The following is a 20,460-nucleotide window of genomic DNA, read 5'->3' on the forward strand; positions in this document are numbered from 1 at the left end:
GTTAAATATGATTGTTACATAGAACTAAATGAAGAATAATACAGTATATTGATATTTATAATTGTTTTAAGTAGGGATGCACCAAAATTTTGGACGCAAAAACATTTTGGTCGAAAATGGCATTATTTTTTGCCTGGTTTTTTTTTTCTTGGCAAAATTATTGTGTAGCATATTATTGTTTTTAAGATATTTTTGTCCAATTTTAGTGTATTACTTTCAATAAAAGTGTGGGCTTTTTTTATTGGCTCTAATTATGCAAAAAAACCCTAAAAAAAACTAATTTGAAAAAATACATTTTCGGTATCGGTTTCGGTTTTCGGCCAAGTGCCTCCCGGAGATTCGGTTTCGGTCCAGAATTTCCATTTCGGTGCATCACTAGTAATTATGATTTTTTTGTATAAAGCACAATTATTTCCAAATTTCTTTGATGCTTTTTACTTCTTTCTTTATCACCCCACTTCTTGGCTATGCGTTAAACTGATTTGTGGGTGTGGTGAGGGGTGTATTTATAGGCATTTTGAGGTTTGGGAAACTTTGCCTCTTCTGGTAGGATTGTATCTCCCATACGTCACTAGCTCATGGACTCTTGCCAATATGAAAGAAATAAATTTATCAGGTAAGTTCTTAGATAAATTATGTTTTTATTGTTTCGTGATTCAGATAGAGCCGCAATTTTAAGCAACTTTCTAATTTACTCCTATTATCAAATTTCTTCATTCTCTTGGTATCCTTATTTGAAAAGCAAGAATGCAAGTTTAGATGCCGGCCCATTTTTGGTGAACAACCTGGGTTGTTCTTGCTGATTGGTGGATTAATTTAAACGACCAATAAACAAGTGCGGTCCAGGGTCGGAACCAAAAAATTGCTTAGATGCCTTCTTTTTCAAATAAAGATAGCAAGAGAATGAAGACAAATTAATAGGAGTAAATTAGAAAGTTGCTTAAAATTGCTGCTCTGTCTGAATCACAAACAAAATAATTTGGGTTCAGTGTCCCTTTAACTATATGTGAAATCTTAAACTGGTTTATGGCACTAAATCCCTGTGGTTTTGGCTTTGGATACAAAGCATACTTAGAAGTGATGGTCCCATATTACCCAGCGACTAATGGGCAAGCACAAGGTTTCTTACATATGAGTTAATGTATATAGGAATCTTAAGTTGTAAAGGTATATTCATATAGAATCTTAAGTTGTAAAGGTATCTTCATATAGAAACAGATGTGAGCTTAAGATATTGCTTACTGACCAGATGTGCATTTATAATGAGCATAGTGTGTGCTGTGCCCGGCTCTTCGGTGTAAGTGATGGTTAGTGGTATACAGGGAAACCACAGATAGCATGGGAGGGAGATGGCGCAGAGTGTGTGCTGTGCACGGCTCTTCGGTGTAAGTGATGGTTAGTGGTATACAGGGAAACCACAGATAGCATGGGAGGGAGATGGCGCAGAGTGTGTGCTGTGCACGGCTCTTCGGTGTAAGTGATGGTTAGTGGTATACAGGGAAACCACAGATAGCATGGGAGGGAGATGGCGCAGAGTGTGTGTTGTGCCTGGCTCTTCGGTGTAAGTGATGGTTAGTGGTATACAGGGAAACCACAGATAGCATGGGAGAGATGGCGCAGAGTGTGTGTTGTGCCTGGCTCTTCGGTGTAAGTGATGGTTAGTGGTATACAGGGAAACCAGAGATAGCATGGGAGGGAGATGGCGCAGAGTGTGTGTTGTGCCCGGCTCTTCGGTGTAAGTGATGGTTAGTGGTATACAGGGAAACCACAGATAGCATGGGAGAGATGGCGCAGAGTGTGTGCTGTGCACGGCTCTTCGGTGTAAGTGATGGTTAGTGGTATACAGGGAAACCACAGATAGCATGGGAGGGAGATGGCGCAGAGTGTGTGCTGTGCCCGGCTCTTCGGTGTAAGTGATGGTTAGTGGTATACAGGGAAACCACAGATAGCATGGGAGGGAGATGGCGCAGAGTGTGTGTTGTGCCCGGCTCTTCGGTGTAAGTGATGGTTAGTGATATACAGGGAAACCACAGATAGCATGGGAGGGAGATGGCGCAGAGTGTGTGTTGTGCCCGGCTCTTCGGTGTAAGTGATGGTTAGTGGTATACAGGGAAACCACAGATAGCATGGGAAGGAGATGGCGCAGAGTGTGTGTTGTGCCCGGCTCTTCGGTGTAAGTGATGGTTAGTGATATACAGGGAAACCACAGATAGCATGGGAGGGAGATGGCGCAGAGTGTGTGTTGTGCCCGGCTCTTCGGTGTAAGTGATGGTTAGTGGTATACAGGGAAACCACAGATAGCATGGGAGGGAGATGGCGCAGAGTGTGTGCTGTGCCCGGCTCTTCGGTGTAAGTGATGGTTAGTGGTATACAGGGAAACCACAGATAGCATGGGAAGGAGATGGCGCAGAGTGTGTGTTGTGCCCGGCTCTTCGGTGTAAGTGATGGTTAGTGGTATACAGGGAAACCACAGATAGCATGGGAGGGAGATGGCGCAGAGTGTGTGTTGTGCCCGGCTCTTCGGTGTAAGTGATGGTTAGTGGTATACAGGGAAACCACAGATAGCATGGGAGGGAGATGGCGCAGAGTGTGTGTTGTGCCCGGCTCTTCGGTGTAAGTGATGGTTAGTGGTATACAGGGAAACAACAGATAGCATGGGAGAGATGGTGCAGAGTGTGTGTTGTGCCTGGCTCTTCGGTGTAAGTGATGGTTAGTGGTATACAGGGAAACCAGAGATAGCATGGGAGGGAGATGGCGCAGAGTGTGTGTTGTGCACGGCTCTTCGGTGTAAGTGATGGTTAGTGGTATACAGGGAAACCACAGATAGCATGGGAGGGAGATGGCGCAGAGTGTGTGTTGTGCCCGGCTCTTCGGTGTAAGTGATGGTTAGTGGTATACAGGGAAACCACAGATAGCATGGGAGGGAGATGGCGCAGAGTGTGTGCTGTGCCTGGCTCTTCGGTGTAAGTGATGGTTAGTGGTATACAGGGAAACCAGAGATAGCATGGGAGGGAGATGGCGCAGAGTGTGTGCTGTGCACGGCTCTTCGGTGTAAGTGATGGTTAGTGGTATACAGGGAAACCACAGATAGCATGGGAGGGAGATGGCGCAGAGTGTGTGTTGTGCCCGGCTCTTCGGTGTAAGTGATGGTTAGTGGTATACAGGGAAACCACAGATAGCATGGGAGGGAGATGGCGCAGAGTGTGTGTTGTGCCCGGCTCTTCGGTGTAAGTGATGGTTAGTGGTATACAGGGAAACCAGAGATAGCATGGGAAGGAGATGGCGCAGAGTGTGTGTTGTGCCCGGCTCTTCGGTGTAAGTGATGGTTAGTGGTATACAGGGAAACCACAGATAGCATGGGAGGGAGATGGCGCAGAGTGTGTGCTGTGCCCGGCTCTTCGGTGTAAGTGATGGTTAGTGGTATACAGGGAAACCACAGATAGCATGGGAGAGATGGCGCAGAGTGTGTGCTGTGCACGGCTCTTCGGTGTAAGTGATGGTTAGTGGTATACAGGGAAACCACAGATAGCATGGGAGGGAGATGGCGCAGAGTGTGTGTTGTGCCCGGCTCTTCAGTGTAAGTAATGGTTAGTGGTATACAGGGAAACCACAAATAGCATGGGAGAGATGGCGCAGAGTGTGTGTTGTGCACGGCTCTTCGGTGTAAGTGATGGTTAGTGGTATACAGGGAAACCACAGATAGCATGGGAGAGATGGCGCAGAGTGTGTGTTGTGCCCGGCTCTTCGGTGTAAGTGATGGTTAGTGGTATACAGGGAAACCACAGATAGCATGGGAGGGAGATGGCGCAGAGTGTGTGCTGTGCCCGGCTCTTCGGTGTAAGTAATGGTTAGTGGTATACAGGGAAACCACAGATAGCATGGGAGGGAGATGGCGCAGAGTGTGTGTTGTGCCTGGCTCTTCGGTGTAAGTGATGGTTAGTGGTATACAGGGAAACCACAGATAGCATGGGAGGGAGATGGCGCAGAGTGTGTGTTGTGCACGGCTCTTCGGTGTAAGTGATGGTTAGTGGTATACAGGGAAACCACAGATAGCATGGGAGGGAGATGGCGCAGAGTGTGTGCTGTGCCTGGCTCTTCGGTGTAAGTGATGGTTAGTGGTATACAGGGAAACCACAGATAGCATGGGAGGGAGATGGCGCAGAGTGTGTGTTGTGCCCGGCTCTTCGGTGTAAGTGATGGTTAGTGATATACAGGGAAACCACAGATAGCATGGGAGAGATGGCGCAGAGTGTGTGTTGTGCCTGGCTCTTCGGTGTAAGTGATGGTTAGTGGTATACAGGGAAACCACAGATAGCATGGGAGCGATGGCGCAGAGTGTGTGTTGTGCCCGGCTCTTCGGTGTAAGTGATGGTTAGTGGTATACAGGGAAACCACAGATAGCATGGGAGGGAGATGGCGCAGAGTGTGTGTTGTGCACGGCTCTTCGGTGTAAGTGATGGTTAGTGGTATACAGGGAAACCACAGATAGCATGGGAGGGAGATGGCGCAGAGTGTGTGCTGTGCACGGCTCTTCGGTGTAAGTGATGGTTAGTGGTATACAGGGAAACCACAGATAGCATGGGAGGGAGATGGCGCAGAGTGTGTGTTGTGCACGGCTCTTCGGTGTAAGTGATGGTTAGTGGTATACAGGGAAACCACAGATAGCATGGGAGGGAGATGGCGCAGAGTGTGTGCTGTGCACGGCTCTTCGGTGTAAGTGATGGTTAGTGGTATACAGGGAAACCACAGATAGCATGGGAGGGAGATGGCGCAGAGTGTGTGTTGTGCACGGCTCTTCGGTGTAAGTGATGGTTAGTGGTATACAGGGAAACCACAGATAGCATGGGAGGGAGATGGCGCAGAGTGTGTGTTGTGCCCGGCTCTTCGGTGTAAGTGATGGTTAGTGATATACAGGGAAACCACAGATAGCATGGGAGGGAGATGGCGCAGAGTGTGTGTTGTGCACGGCTCTTCGGTGTAAGTGATGGTTAGTGGTATACAGGGAAACAACAGATAGCATGGGAGAGATGGCGCAGAGTGTGTGCTGTGCACGGCTCTTCGGTGTAAGTGATGGTTAGTGGTATACAGGGAAACCACAGATAGCATGGGAGGGAGATGGCGCAGAGTGTGTGTTGTGCCCGGCTCTTCGGTGTAAGTGATGGTTAGTGATATACAGGGAAACCACAGATAGCATGGGAGGGAGATGGCGCAGAGTGTGTGCTGTGCACGGCTCTTCGGTGTAAGTGATGGTTAGTGATATACAGGGAAACCACAGATAGCATGGGAGGGAGATGGCGCAGAGTGTGTGTTGTGCACGGCTCTTCTGTGTAAGTGATGGTTAGTGGTATACAGGGAAACCACAGATAGCATGGGAGGGAGATGGCGCAGAGTGTGTGTTGTGCCCGGCTCTTCGGTGTAAGTGATGGTTAGTGATATACAGGGAAACCACAGATAGCATGGGAGGGAGATGGCGCAGAGTGTGTGTTGTGCACGGCTCTTCTGTGTAAGTGATGGTTAGTGGTATACAGGGAAACCACAGATAGCATGGGAGGGAGATGGCGCAGAGTGTGTGCTGTGCCTGGCTCTTCGGTGTAAGTGATGGTTAGTGGTATACAGGGAAACCAGAGATAGCATGGGAGGGAGATGGCGCAGAGTGTGTGTTGTGCACGGCACTTCGGTGTAAGTGATGGTTAGTGGTATACAGGGAAACCACAGATAGCATGGGAGGGAGATGGCGCAGAGTGTGTGTTGTGCACGGCTCTTCGGTGTAAGTGATGGTTAGTGGTATACAGGGAAACCACAGATAGCATGGGAGGGAGATGGCGCAGAGTGTGTGCTGTGCCTGGCTCTTCGGTGTAAGTGATGGTTAGTGGTATACAGGGAAACCACAGATAGCATGGGAGGGAGATGGCGCAGAGTGTGTGTTGTGCACGGCACTTCGGTGTAAGTGATGGTTAGTGGTATACAGGGAAACCACAGATAGCATGGGAGGGAGATGGCGCAGAGTGTGTGTTGTGCACGGCTCTTCGGTGTAAGTGATGGTTAGTGGTATACAGGGAAACCACAGATAGCATGGGAGGGAGATGGCGCAGAGTGTGTGCTGTGCCCGGCTCTTTGGTGTAAGTAATGGTTAGTGGTATACAGGGAAACAACAGATAGCATGGGAGAGATGGCGCAGAGTGTGTGCTGTGCACGGCTCTTCGGTGTAAGTGATGGTTAGTGGTATACAGGGAAACCACAGATAGCATGGGAGGGAGATGGCGCAGAGTGTGTGTTGTGCACGGCTCTTCGGTGTAAGTGATGGTTAGTGGTATACAGGGAAACCAGAGATAGCATGGGAGGGAGATGGCGCAGAGTGTGTGTTGTGCACGGCTCTTCGGTGTAAGTGATGGTTAGTGGTATACAGGGAAACCAGAGATAGCATGGGAAGGAGATGGCGCAGAGTGTGTGTTGTGCCCGGCTCTTCGGTGTAAGTGATGGTTAGTGGTATACAGGGAAACCACAGATAGCATGGGAGGGAGATGGCGCAGAGTGTGTGTTGTGCCCGGCTCTTCGGTGTAAGTGATGGTTAGTGGTATACAGGGAAACCACAGATAGCATGGGAGGGAGATGGCGCAGAGTGTGTGTTGTGCACGGCTCTTCGGTGTAAGTGATGGTTAGTGGTATACAGGGAAACCACAGATAGCATGGGAGGGAGATGGCGCAGAGTGTGTGTTGTGCCCGGCTCTTCGGTGTAAGTGATGGTTAGTGGTATACAGGGAAACCAGAGATAGCATGGGAGGGAGATGGCGCAGAGTGTGTGTTGTGCACGGCTCTTCGGTGTAAGTGATGGTTAGTGGTATACAGGGAAACCACAGATAGCATGGGAGGGAGATGGCGCAGAGTGTGTGTTGTGCCCGGCTCTTCGGTGTAAGTGATGGTTAGTGGTATACAGGGAAACCACAGATAGCATGGGAGGGAGATGGCGCAGAGTGTGTGTTGTGCCTGGCTCTTCGGTGTAAGTGATGGTTAGTGGTATACAGGGAAACCACAGATAGCATGGGAGAGATGGCGCAGAGTGTGTGCTGTGCACGGCTCTTCGGTGTAAGTGATGGTTAGTGGTATACAGGGAAACCAGAGATAGCATGGGAGGGAGATGGCGCAGAGTGTGTGTTGTGCCTGGCTCTTCGGTGTAAGTGATGGTTAGTGGTATACAGGGAAACCACAGATAGCATGGGAGGGAGATGGCGCAGAGTGTGTGTTGTGCACGGCTCTTCGGTGTAAGTAATGGTTAGTGGTATACAGGGAAACCACAGATAGCATGGGAGAGATGGCGCAGAGTGTGTGTTGTGCCCGGCTCTTCGGTGTAAGTGATGGTTAGTGATATACAGGGAAACCACAGATAGCATGGGAGGGAGATGGCGCAGAGTGTGTGTTGTGCACGGCTCTTCGGTGTAAGTGATGGTTAGTGGTATACAGGGAAACCACAGATAGCATGGGAGGGAGATGGCGCAGAGTGTGTGTTGTGCACGGCTCTTCGGTGTAAGTGATGGTTAGTGGTATACAGGGAAACCACAGATAGCATGGGAGGGAGATGGCGCAGAGTGTGTGTTGTGCACGGCTCTTCGGTGTAAGTGATGGTTAGTGGTATACAGGGAAACCACAGATAGCATGGGAGAGATGGCGCAGAGTGTGTGTTGTGCCCGGCTCTTCGGTGTAAGTGATGGTTAGTGATATACAGGGAAACCACAGATAGCATGGGAGGGAGATGGCGCAGAGTGTGTGCTGTGCCCGGCTCTTCGGTGTAAGTGATGGTTAGTGGTATACAGGGAAACCACAGATAGCATGGGAGAGATGGCGCAGAGTGTGTGCTGTGCACGGCTCTTCGGTGTAAGTGATGGTTAGTGGTATACAGGGAAACCACAGATAGCATGGGAGGGAGATGGCGCAGAGTGTGTGTTGTGCACGGCTCTTCGGTGTAAGTGATGGTTAGTGGTATACAGGGAAACCACAGATAGCATGGGAGGGAGATGGCGCAGAGTGTGTGCTGTGCCTGGCTCTTCGGTGTAAGTGATGGTTAGTGGTATACAGGGAAACCACAGATAGCATGGGAGAGATGGCGCAGAGTGTGTGTTGTGCCCGGCTCTTCGGTGTAAGTGATGGTTAGTGGTATACAGGGAAACCACAGATAGCATGGGAGGGAGATGGCGCAGAGTGTGTGCTGTGCACGGGTCTTCGGTGTAAGTGATGGTTAGTGGTATACAGGGAAACCACAGATAGCATGGGAGGGAGATGGCGCAGAGTGTGTGCTGTGCCTGGCTCTTCGGTGTAAGTGATGGTTAGTGGTATACAGGGAAACCACAGATAGCATGGGAGGGAGATGGCGCAGAGTGTGTGCTGTGCCCGGCTCTTCGGTGTAAGTGATGGTTAGTGGTATACAGGGAAACCACAGATAGCATGGGAGGGAGATGGCGCAGAGTGTGTGTTGTGCCCGGCTCTTCAGTGTAAGTAATGGTTAGTGGTATACAGGGAAACCACAAATAGCATGGGAGAGATGGCGCAGAGTGTGTGTTGTGCACGGCTCTTCGGTGTAAGTGATGGTTAGTGGTATACAGGGAAACCACAGATAGCATGGGAGGGAGATGGCGCAGAGTGTGTGTTGTGCACGGGTCTTCGGTGTAAGTGATGGTTAGTGATATACAGGGAAACCACAGATAGCATGGGAAGGAGATGGCGCAGAGTGTGTGCTGTGCACGGCTCTTCGGTGTAAGTGATGGTTAGTGATATACAGGGAAACCACAGATAGCATGGGAGGGAGATGGCGCAGAGTGTGTGCTGTGCCTGGCTCTTCGGTGTAAGTGATGGTTAGTGATATACAGGGAAACCACAGATAGCATGGGAGAGATGGCGCAGAGTGTGTGTTGTGCCTGGCTCTTCGGTGTAAGTGATGGTTAGTGGTATACAGGGAAACCACAGATAGCATGGGAGGGAGATGGCGCAGAGTGTGTGCTGTGCCCGGCTCTTCGGTGTAAGTGATGGTTAGTGGTATACAGGGAAACCACAGATAGCATGGGAGAGATGGCGCAGAGTGTGTGTTGTGCCTGGCTCTTCGGTGTAAGTGATGGTTAGTGGTATACAGGGAAACCACAGATAGCATGGGAGCGATGGCGCAGAGTGTGTGCTGTGCCCGGCTCTTCGGTGTAAGTGATGGTTAGTGGTATACAGGGAAACCACAGATAGCATGGGAGGGAGATGGCGCAGAGTGTGTGTTGTGCCCGGCTCTTCGGTGTAAGTGATGGTTAGTGATATACAGGGAAACCACAGATAGCATGGGAGGGAGATGGCGCAGAGTGTGTGTTGTGCACGGCACTTCGGTGTAAGTGATGGTTAGTGGTATACAGGGAAACCACAGATAGCATGGGAGGGAGATGGCGCAGAGTGTGTGCTGTGCCTGGCTCTTCGGTGTAAGTGATGGTTAGTGGTATACAGGGAAACCAGAGATAGCATGGGAGGGAGATGGCGCAGAGTGTGTGTTGTGCCCGGCTCTTCGGTGTAAGTGATGGTTAGTGGTATACAGGGAAACCACAGCATGGGAGGGAGATGGCGCAGAGTGTGTGTTGTGCACGGCTCTTCGGTGTAAGTGATGGTTAGTGGTATACAGGGAAACCAGAGATAGCATGGGAGGGAGATGGCGCAGAGTGTGTGTTGTGCCCGGCTCTTCGGTGTAAGTGATGGTTAGTGGTATACAGGGAAACCAGAGATAGCATGGGAGGGAGATGGCGCAGAGTGTGTGTTGTGCACGGCTCTTCGGTGTAAGTGATGGTTAGTGGTATACAGGGAAACCACAGATAGCATGGGAGGGAGATGGCGCAGAGTGTGTGTTGTGCACGGGCTCTTCGGTGTAAGTGATGGTTAGTGGTATACAGGGAAACCACAGATAGCATGGGAGGGAGATGGCGCAGAGTGTGTGTTGTGCACGGCTCTTCGGTGTAAGTGATGGTTAGTGGTATACAGGGAAACCACAGATAGCATGGGAGGGAGATGGCGCAGAGTGTGTGTTGTGCACGGCACTTCGGTGTAAGTGATGGTTAGTGGTATACAGGGAAACCAGAGATAGCATGGGAAGGAGATGGCGCAGAGTGTGTGTTGTGCCTGGCTCTTCGGTGTAAGTGATGGTTAGTGATATACAGGGAAACCACAGATAGCATGGAGAGATGGCGCAGAGTGTGTGTTGTGCCCGGCTCTTCGGTGTAAGTGATGGTTAGTGGTATACAGGGAAACCACAGATAGCATGGGAGAGATGGCGCAGAGTGTGTGCTGTGCACGGCTCTTCGGTGTAAGTGATGGTTAGTGGTATACAGGGAAACCACAGATAGCATGGGAGTGGAGATGGCGCAGAGTGTGTGTTGTGCACGGCTCTTCGGTGTAAGTGATGGTTAGTGGTATACAGGGAAACAACAGATAGCATGGGAGAGATGGCGCAGAGTGTGTGCTGTGCACGGGTCTTCGGTGTAAGTGATGGTTAGTGGTATACAGGGAAACCACAGATAGCATGGGAGGGAGATGGCGCAGAGTGTGTGTTGTGCACGGCTCTTCGGTGTAAGTGATGGTTAGTGGTATACAGGGAAACCACAGATAGCATGGGAGGGAGATGGCGCAGAGTGTGTGTTGTGCCCGGCTCTTCGGTGTAAGTGATGGTTAGTGGTATACAGGGAAACCACAGATAGCATGGGAGGGAGATGGCGCAGAGTGTGTGTTGTGCCCGGCTCTTCGGTGTAAGTGATGGTTAGTGGTATACAGGGAAACCACAGATAGCATGGGAGGGAGATGGCGCAGAGTGTGTGTTGTGCCCGGCTCTTCGGTGTAAGTGATGGTTAGTGGTATACAGGGAAACCACAGATAGCATGGGAGAGATGGCGCAGAGTGTGTGTTGTGCACGGCTCTTCGGTGTAAGTGATGGTTAGTGGTATACAGGGAAACCACAGATAGCATGGGAGGGAGATGGCGCAGAGTGTGTGTTGTGCCCGGCTCTTCGGTGTAAGTGATGGTTAGTGGTATACAGGGAAACCACAGATAGCATGGGAGAGATGGCGCAGAGTGTGTGCTGTGCCCGGCTCTTCGGTGTAAGTGATGGTTAGTGGTATACAGGGAAACCAGAGATAGCATGGGAAGGAGATGGCGCAGAGTGTGTGTTGTGCCTGGCTCTTCGGTGTAAGTGATGGTTAGTGATATACAGGGAAACCACAGATAGCATGGGAGAGATGGCGCAGAGTGTGTGTTGTGCCCGGCTCTTCGGTGTAAGTGATGGTTAGTGGTATACAGGGAAACCACAGATAGCATGGGAGGGAGATGGCGCAGAGTGTGTGTTGTGCCCGGCTCTTCGGTGTAAGTGATGGTTAGTGGTATACAGGGAAACCACAGATAGCATGGGAGGGAGATGGCGCAGAGTGTGTGTTGTGCACGGCTCTTCGGTGTAAGTGATGGTTAGTGGTATACAGGGAAACCACAGATAGCATGGGAGGGAGATGGCGCAGAGTGTGTGTTGTGCCCGGCTCTTCGGTGTAAGTGATGGTTAGTGGTATACAGGGAAACCACAGATAGCATGGGAGGAGATGGCGCAGAGTGTGTGTTGTGCACGGCTCTTCGGTGTAAGTGATGGTTAGTGGTATACAGGGAAACCACAGATAGCATGGGAGGGAGATGGCGCAGAGTGTGTGTTGTGCACGGCTCTTCGGTGTAAGTGATGGTTAGTGGTATACAGGGAAACCACAGATAGCATGGGAGGGAGATGGCGCAGAGTGTGTGTTGTGCCCGGCTCTTCGGTGTAAGTGATGGTTAGTGGTATACAGGGAAACCACAGATAGCATGGGAGAGATGGCGCAGAGTGTGTGCTGTGCCCGGCTCTTCGGTGTAAGCGATGGTTAGTGGTATACAGGGAAACCACAGATAGCATGGGAGGGAGATGGCGCAGAGTGTGTGCTGTGCCCGGCTCTTCGGTGTAAGTGATGGTTAGTGGTATACAGGGAAACCACAGATAGCATGGGAGGGAGATGGCGCAGAGTGTGTGTTGTGCCCGGCTCTTCGGTGTAAGTGATGGTTAGTGGTATACAGGGAAACCACAGATAGCATGGGAGGGAGATGGCGCAGAGTGTGTGCTGTGCCTGGCTCTTCGGTGTAAGTGATGGTTAGTGGTATACAGGGAAACCACAGATAGCATGGGAGGGAGATGGCGCAGAGTGTGTGCTGTGCACGGCTCTTCGGTGTAAGTGATGGTTAGTGGTATACAGGGAAACCACAGATAGCATGGGAGGGAGATGGCGCAGAGTGTGTGCTGTGCACGGCTCTTCGGTGTAAGTGATGGTTAGTGGTTATACAGGGAAACAACAGATAGCATGGGAGAGATGGCGCAGAGTGTGTGCTGTGCACGGGTCTTCGGTGTAAGTGATGGTTAGTGGTATACAGGGAAACCACAGATAGCATGGGAGAGATGGCGCAGAGTGTGTGTTGTGCACGGCTCTTCGGTGTAAGTGATGGTTAGTGGTATACAGGGAAACCACAGATAGCATGGGAGGGAGATGGCGCAGAGTGTGTGTTGTGCCCGGCTCTTCGGTGTAAGTGATGGTTAGTGGTATACAGGGAAACCACAGATAGCATGGGAGAGATGGCGCAGAGTGTGTGTTGTGCACGGCTCTTCGGTGTAAGTGATGGTTAGTGGTATACAGGGAAACCAGAGATAGCATGGGAGGGAGATGGCGCAGAGTGTGTGCTGTGCCTGGCTCTTCGGTGTAAGTGATGGTTAGTGGTATACAGGGAAACCACAGATAGCATGGGAAGGAGATGGCGCAGAGTGTGTGTTGTGCCCGGCTCTTCGGTGTAAGTGATGGTTAGTGGTATACAGGGAAACCACAGATAGCATGGGAGGGAGATGGCGCAGAGTGTGTGTTGTGTCCGGCTCTTCGGTGTAAGTGATGGTTAGTGGTATACAGGGAAACCACAGATAGCATGGGAGAGATGGCGCAGAGTGTGTGTTGTGCCCGGCTCTTCGGTGTAAGTGATGGTTAGTGGTATACAGGGAAACCAGAGATAGCATGGGAGGGAGATGGCGCAGAGTGTGTGTTGTGCCCGGCTCTTCGGTGTAAGTGATGGTTAGTGGTATACAGGGAAACCACAGATAGCATGGGAGAGATGGCGCAGAGTGTGTGTTGTGCCCGGCTCTTCGGTGTAAGTGATGGTTAGTGGTATACAGGGAAACCACAGATAGCATGGGAGGGAGATGGCGCAGAGTGTGTGTTGTGCACGGCTCTTCGGTGTAAGTGATGGTTAGTGGTATACAGGGAAACCACAGATAGCATGGGAGGGAGATGGCGCAGAGTGTGTGTTGTGCCCGGCTCTTCGGTGTAAGTGATGGTTAGTGGTATACAGGGAAACCACAGATAGCATGGGAGAGATGGCGCAGAGTGTGTGTTGTGCACGGCTCTTCGGTGTAAGTGATGGTTAGTGGTATACAGGGAAACCACAGATAGCATGGGAGGGAGATGGCGCAGAGTGTGTGTTGTGCACGGCTCTTCGGTGTAAGTGATGGTTAGTGGTATACAGGGAAACCACAGATAGCATGGGAGGGAGATGGCGCAGAGTGTGTGTTGTGCCCGGCTCTTCGGTGTAAGTGATGGTTAGTGGTATACAGGGAAACCACAGATAGCATGGGAGGGAGATGGCGCAGAGTGTGTGTTGTGCACGGCTCTTCGGTGTAAGTGATGGTTAGTGGTATACAGGGAAACCACAGATAGCATGGGAGGGAGATGGCGCAGAGTGTGTGCTGTGCACGGCTCTTCGGTGTAAGTGATGGTTAGTGGTATACAGGGAAACCACAGATAGCATGGGAGGGAGATGGCGCAGAGTGTGTGTTGTGCCCGGCTCTTCGGTGTAAGTGATGGTTAGTGGTATACAGGGAAACCACAGATAGCATGGGAGGGAGATGGCGCAGAGTGTGTGTTGTGCACGGCTCTTCGGTGTAAGTGATGGTTAGTGATATACAGGGAAACCACAGATAGCATGGGAGAGATGGCGCAGAGTGTGTGTTGTGCACGGCTCTTCGGTGTAAGTGATGGTTAGTGGTATACAGGGAAACAACAGATAGCATGGGAGAGATGGCGCAGAGTGTGTGCTGTGCCCGGCTCTTCGGTGTAAGTGATGGTTAGTGGTATACAGGGAAACCACAGATAGCATGGGAGGGAGATGGCGCAGAGTGTGTGTTGTGCCCGGCTCTTCGGTGTAAGTGATGGTTAGTGGTATACAGGGAAACCACAGATAGCATGGGAGGGAGATGGCGCAGAGTGTGTGCTGTGCCTGGCTCTTCGGTGTAAGTGATGGTTAGTGGTATACAGGGAAACCACAGATAGCATGGGAGGGAGATGGCGCAGAGTGTGTGCTGTGCACGGCTCTTCGGTGTAAGTGATGGTTAGTGGTATACAGGGAAACCACAGATAGCATGGGAGGGAGATGGCGCAGAGTGTGTGCTGTGCACGGCTCTTCGGTGTAAGTGATGGTTAGTGGTATACAGGGAAACAACAGATAGCATGGGAGAGATGGCGCAGAGTGTGTGCTGTGCACGGGTCTTCGGTGTAAGTGATGGTTAGTGGTATACAGGGAAACCACAGATAGCATGGGAGAGATGGCGCAGAGTGTGTGTTGTGCACGGCTCTTCGGTGTAAGTGATGGTTAGTGGTATACAGGGAAACCACAGATAGCATGGGAGAGATGGCGCAGAGTGTGTGTTGTGCCTGGCTCTTCGGTGTAAGTGATGGTTAGTGGTATACAGGGAAACCACAGATAGCATGGGAGGGAGATGGCGCAGAGTGTGTGTTGTGCCCGGCTCTTCGGTGTAAGTGATGGTTAGTGGTATACAGGGAAACCACAGATAGCATGGGAGAGATGGCGCAGAGTGTGTGTTGTGCACGGCTCTTCGGTGTAAGTGATGGTTAGTGGTATACAGGGAAACCAGAGATAGCATGGGAGGGAGATGGCGCAGAGTGTGTGCTGTGCCTGGCTCTTCGGTGTAAGTGATGGTTAGTGGTATACAGGGAAACCACAGATAGCATGGGAAGGAGATGGCGCAGAGTGTGTGCTGTGCACGGCTCTTCGGTGTAAGTGATGGTTAGTGGTATACAGGGAAACCAGAGATAGCATGGGAGGGAGATGGCGCAGAGTGTGTGTTGTGCACGGCTCTTCGGTGTAAGTGATGGTTAGTGGTATACAGGGAAACCACAGATAGCATGGGAGGGAGATGGCGCAGAGTGTGTGCTGTGCCCGGCTCTTCGGTGTAAGTGATGGTTAGTGGTATACAGGGAAACCACAGATAGCATGGTAGAGATGGCGCAGAGTGTGTGCTGTGCACGGCTCTTCGGTGTAAGTGATGGTTAGTGGTATACAGGGAAACCACAGATAGCATGGGAAGGAGATGGCGCAGAGTGTGTGCTGTGCACGGCTCTTCGGTGTAAGTGATGGTTAGTGGTATACAGGGAAACCACAGATAGCATGGGAGGGAGATGGCGCAGAGTGTGTGCTGTGCCTGGCTCTTCGGTGTAAGTGATGGTTAGTGGTATACAGGGAAACCACAGATAGCATGGGAGGGAGATGGCGCAGAGTGTGTGTTGTGCACGGCTCTTCGGTGTAAGTGATGGTTAGTGGTATACAGGGAAACCAGAGATAGCATGGGAGAGATGGCGCAGAGTGTGTGTTGTGCACGGCTCTTCGGTGTAAGTGATGGTTAGTGGTATACAGGGAAACCAGAGATAGCATGGGAGGGAGATGGCGCAGAGTGTGTGCTGTGCCTGGCTCTTCGGTGTAAGTGATGGTTAGTGGTATACAGGGAAACCAGAGATAGCATGGGAGGGAGATGGCGCAGAGTGTGTGCTGTGCACGGCTCTTCGGTGTAAGTGAAGTTTTTTTTTTTTTTAAATTTTATTGAAATTCAAAGAAATACAATGTTGAGATGCATAGATTATTTTATTAGAGGCTGGCATTTGTGAACATTAGTGGGACTGGGGAAGTTGTAGACACACAATTTTTTTGCCCCTTGAGCCAGTGCTGCAATTTCAACAAATAGTTTTCCCGGCTGCTTTTGCTTGTTTGTACTTTGCTTCTCCCCTGCCCAATTTTGCTATGAATTTTGTGGGCATGCCGTGGGGCTTGCAAAGTTGCGCTGCTAGCCTAAACCTGCCTGCCTATCTGTGCCCACTGCTCAGTGACATGTGGAGCAGTGGAGTCACTCGCTGCTGTGCTGTCTCTCTAAACGGGAACTGGCAAATCATGAGGGGATGTCTGGCACCTGACCGCATGACTGTTTGACACCGTCTTTAAAGTGAAGGAGCCACGTATGATGCCCACCAGACCATTACGGTTACGGTACACTAAGTGCACACTGAACAGGTAGGAGGACGGGCGGGGGTTTGGGGGTGGGCAGAGTGCAGAGGTGATTGGCCATAAGAAGCGGTAGGCACGCGGCCCGTGGCTGTGCACTGACAGATTTGGAACAGAGTCAGAGAGCAGAATTTTCATAGTTTGCGCCTAAACCTTTTCTTTTGTGATTTATTTTTAGAGTGCTCTGTTTATCTTTCATTTGATGCTCTGCTGAGCCAGGGAGCAGCTCTAGGCATGCGCTTTATAATTAATGCAGTGCAGTTTACATATTTTGTATGTGTGTGTCTGAGTTTTTGTGTGTGTGTGTGTGTCTCAGTGTTTTTGTGTGTGTGTCTGAGTGTGTTTCCGAGTGTTTGTGTGTGCATCTGAGTATGTTTTTAAGTGTGTCTGAGTGTTTGTATGTGTGCGTGCCTGTGTTTTTGTGTGTGCCTGCTTTCTGGGGGGGGGGGTGACACCATAACTTACCGCACCGGGTGACACCAACCCTAGTGACGCCACTGGGCATTACAAGGTGAAGGGCAGGGAGCAGAGAGGGCATGTACTGTGACAAGAGACAGCAGAATGCATGTGTGTGGCAGGAGAGTTCAGAGCATGTTCACACGTACAGATTTATAAACTGTCATCTTGTAGTAACATCCAGGATTTGCGCTCTGTGCATAAAGACGCCTTCCTGAAGAAGCACGCACTGAAGCTTGGGTTCATGTCTGCGTTTGTGAAAGCTGCAGCCTTCGCTCTGCAAGATCAACCAGTTGTCAACGCTGGTGAGAAGTGTTCATATGCATGTATGGTTCTAGGCATGCATGTCTGCGTGCAATATGTACAGTTGTACACATGCGCTCCCACATACTGTACATGCACACCTACACTCCGTACGCGTGCCCACATCATATATATGTATAGTTCTACACATGCGCTCCCACATACTGTACATGCACACCTACACTCCATACGCGTGCCCACATCATATATATGTATAGTTCTACACATGCGCTCCCACATTCTGTACATGCACACCTACACTCTGTACGCCTGCCCACATCATATATATGTATAGTTCTACACATGCGCTCCCACATACTGTACGTGCACACCTACACTCCATACGCGTGCCCACATCATATATATGTATAGTTCTACACATGCGCTCCCACGTACTGTACGTGCACACCTACACTCCGTACGCGTGCCCACATCATATATATGTATAGTTCTACACATGCGCTCTCACGTACTGTACGTGCACACCTACACTCCATACGCGTGCCCACATCATATATATGTATAGTTCTACACATGCGCTCCCACATACTGTACGTGCACACCTACACTCCATACGCGTGCCCACATCATATATATGTATAGTTCTACACATGCGCTCTCACGTACTGTACGTGCACACCTAGACTCCGTTCGCGTTCCCACATCATATATATGTATAGTTCTACACATGCGCTCCCACGTACTGTACATGCACACCTACACTCCGTACGCGTGCCCACATCATATATATGTATAGTTCTACACATGCGCTCCCACATACTGTACATGCACACCTACACTCCATACGCGTGCCCACATCATATATATGTATAGTTCTACACATGCGCTCCCACATTCTGTACATGCACACCTACACTCTGTACGCCTGCCCACATCATATATATGTATAGTTCTACACATGCGCTCCCACATACTGTACGTGCACACCTACACTCCATACGCGTGCCCACATCATATATATGTATAGTTCTACACATGCGCTCCCACGTACTGTACGTGCACACCTACACTCCGTACGCGTGCCCACATCATATATATGTATAGTTCTACACATGCGCTCCCACGTACTGTACATGCACACCTACACTCCATACGCGTGCCCACATCATATATATGTATAGTTCTACACATGCGCTCCCACATACTGTACGTGCACACCTACACTCCATACGCGTGCCCACATCATATATATGTATAGTTCTACACATGCGCTCCCACGTACTGTACATGCACACCTAGACTCCGTACGCGTGCCCACATCATATATATGTATAGTTCTACACATGCGCTCCCACATACTGTACATGCACACCTACACTCCGTACGCGTGCCCACATTATATATATATATATATATATATATATATATGTATAGTTCTACACATGCACTCCCACATACTGTACATGCACACCTACACTCCGTACGCGTGCCCACATTATATATATATATATATATATATATATATATATGTATAGTTCTACACATGCGCTCCCACATACTGTACATGCACACCTACACTCCGTACGCGTGCCCACGTCATATATATGTATAGTTCTACACATGCGCTCCCACATACTGTACATGCACACCTACACTCCGTACGCGTGCCCACATCATATATGTATAGTTTTACACATGCGCTCCCACATACTGTACATGCACACCTACACTCCGTACGCGTGCCCACATCATATATGTATAGTTTTACACATGCGCTCCCACATACTGTACATGCACACCTACACTCCGTACGCGTGCCCACGTCATATATATGTATAGTTTTACACATGCGCTCCCACATACTGTACGTGCACACCTACACTCCATACGCCTGCCCACATCATATATATATATATAGTTCTACACATGCGCTCCCACATACTGTACGTGCACACCTACACTCCGTACGCCTGCCCACATCATATATATGTATAGTTCTACACATGCGCTCCCACATACTGTACGTGCACACCTACACTCCATACGCCTGCCCACATCATATATATATATAGTTCTACACATGCGCTCCCACATACTGTACGTGCACACCTACACTCCGTACGCCTGCCCACATTATATATGTACAGGGAGTGCAGAATTATTAGGCAAGTTGTATTTTTGAGGATTAATTTTATTATTGAACAACAACCATGTTCTCAATGAACCCAAAAAACTCATTAATATCAAAGCTGAATAGTTTTGGAAGTAGTTTTTAGTTTGTTTTTAGTTATAGCTATTTTAGGGGGATATCTGTGTGTGCAGGTGACTATTACTGTGCATAATTATTAGGCAACTTAACAAAAAACAAATATATACCCATTTCAATTATTTATTTTTACCAGTGAAACCAATATAACATCTCAACATTCACAAATATACATTTCTGACATTCAAAAACAAAACAAAAACAAATCAGTGACCAATATAGCCACCTTTCTTTGCAAGGACACTCAAAAGCCTGCCATCCATGGATTCTGTCAGTGTTTTAATCTGTTCACCATCAACATTGCGTGCAGCAGCAACCACAGCCTCCCAGACACTGTTCAGAGAGGTGTACTGTTTTCCCTCCTTGTAAATCTCACATTTGATGATGGACCACAGGTTCTCAATGGGGTTCAGATCAGGTGAACAAGGAGGCCATGTCATTAGATTTTCTTCTTTTATACCCTTTCTTGCCAGCCACGCTGTGGAGTATTTGGACGCGTGTGATGGAGCATTGCCCTGCATGAAAATCATGTTTTTCTTGAAAGATGCAGACTTCTTCCTGTACCACTGCTTGAAGAAGGTGTCTTCCAAAAACTGGCAGTAGGACTGGGAGTTGAGCTTGACTCCATCCTCAACCCGAAAAGGCCCCACAAGCTCATCTTTGATGATACCAGCCCAAACCAGTACTCCACCTCCACCTTGCTGGCGTCTGAGTCGGACTGGAGCTCTCTGCCCTTTACCAATCCAGCCACGGGCCCATCCATCTGGCCCATCAAGACTCACTCTCATTTCATCAGTCCATAAAACCTTAGAAAAATCAGTCTTGAGATATTTCTTGGCCCAGTCTTGACGTTTCAGCTTGTGTGTCTTGTTCAGTGGTGGTCGTCTTTCAGCCTTTCTTACCTTGGCCATGTCTCTGAGTATTGCACACCTTGTGCTTTTGGGCACTCCAGTGATGTTGCAGCTCTGAAATATGGCCAAACTGGTGGCAAGTGGCATCTTGGCAGCTGCACGCTTGACTTTTCTCAGTTCATGGGCAGTTATTTTGCGCCTTGGTTTTTCCACACGCTTCTTGCG

General features: G+C 49.7%; 1 protein-coding gene across 1 annotated transcript in view; it reads left to right on the forward strand.

The window, feature by feature from the left end:
• The window catches only part of DLST (dihydrolipoamide S-succinyltransferase), a 54,643-nt gene that overhangs the window by 21,290 nt on the left and 12,893 nt on the right, over positions 1-20,460 (forward strand). The window contains exon 11 of the mRNA XM_053697198.1: positions 17,029-17,159. Coding sequence (XP_053553173.1) covers positions 17,029-17,159 — 131 coding nt within the window. The remainder of the gene's footprint in view (positions 1-17,028; positions 17,160-20,460) is intronic.

This window comes from Bombina bombina, chromosome 1 (assembly GCF_027579735.1).
Source record: "Bombina bombina isolate aBomBom1 chromosome 1, aBomBom1.pri, whole genome shotgun sequence".
In the NCBI taxonomy this organism is placed as follows: Eukaryota; Metazoa; Chordata; class Amphibia; order Anura; family Bombinatoridae; genus Bombina; species Bombina bombina.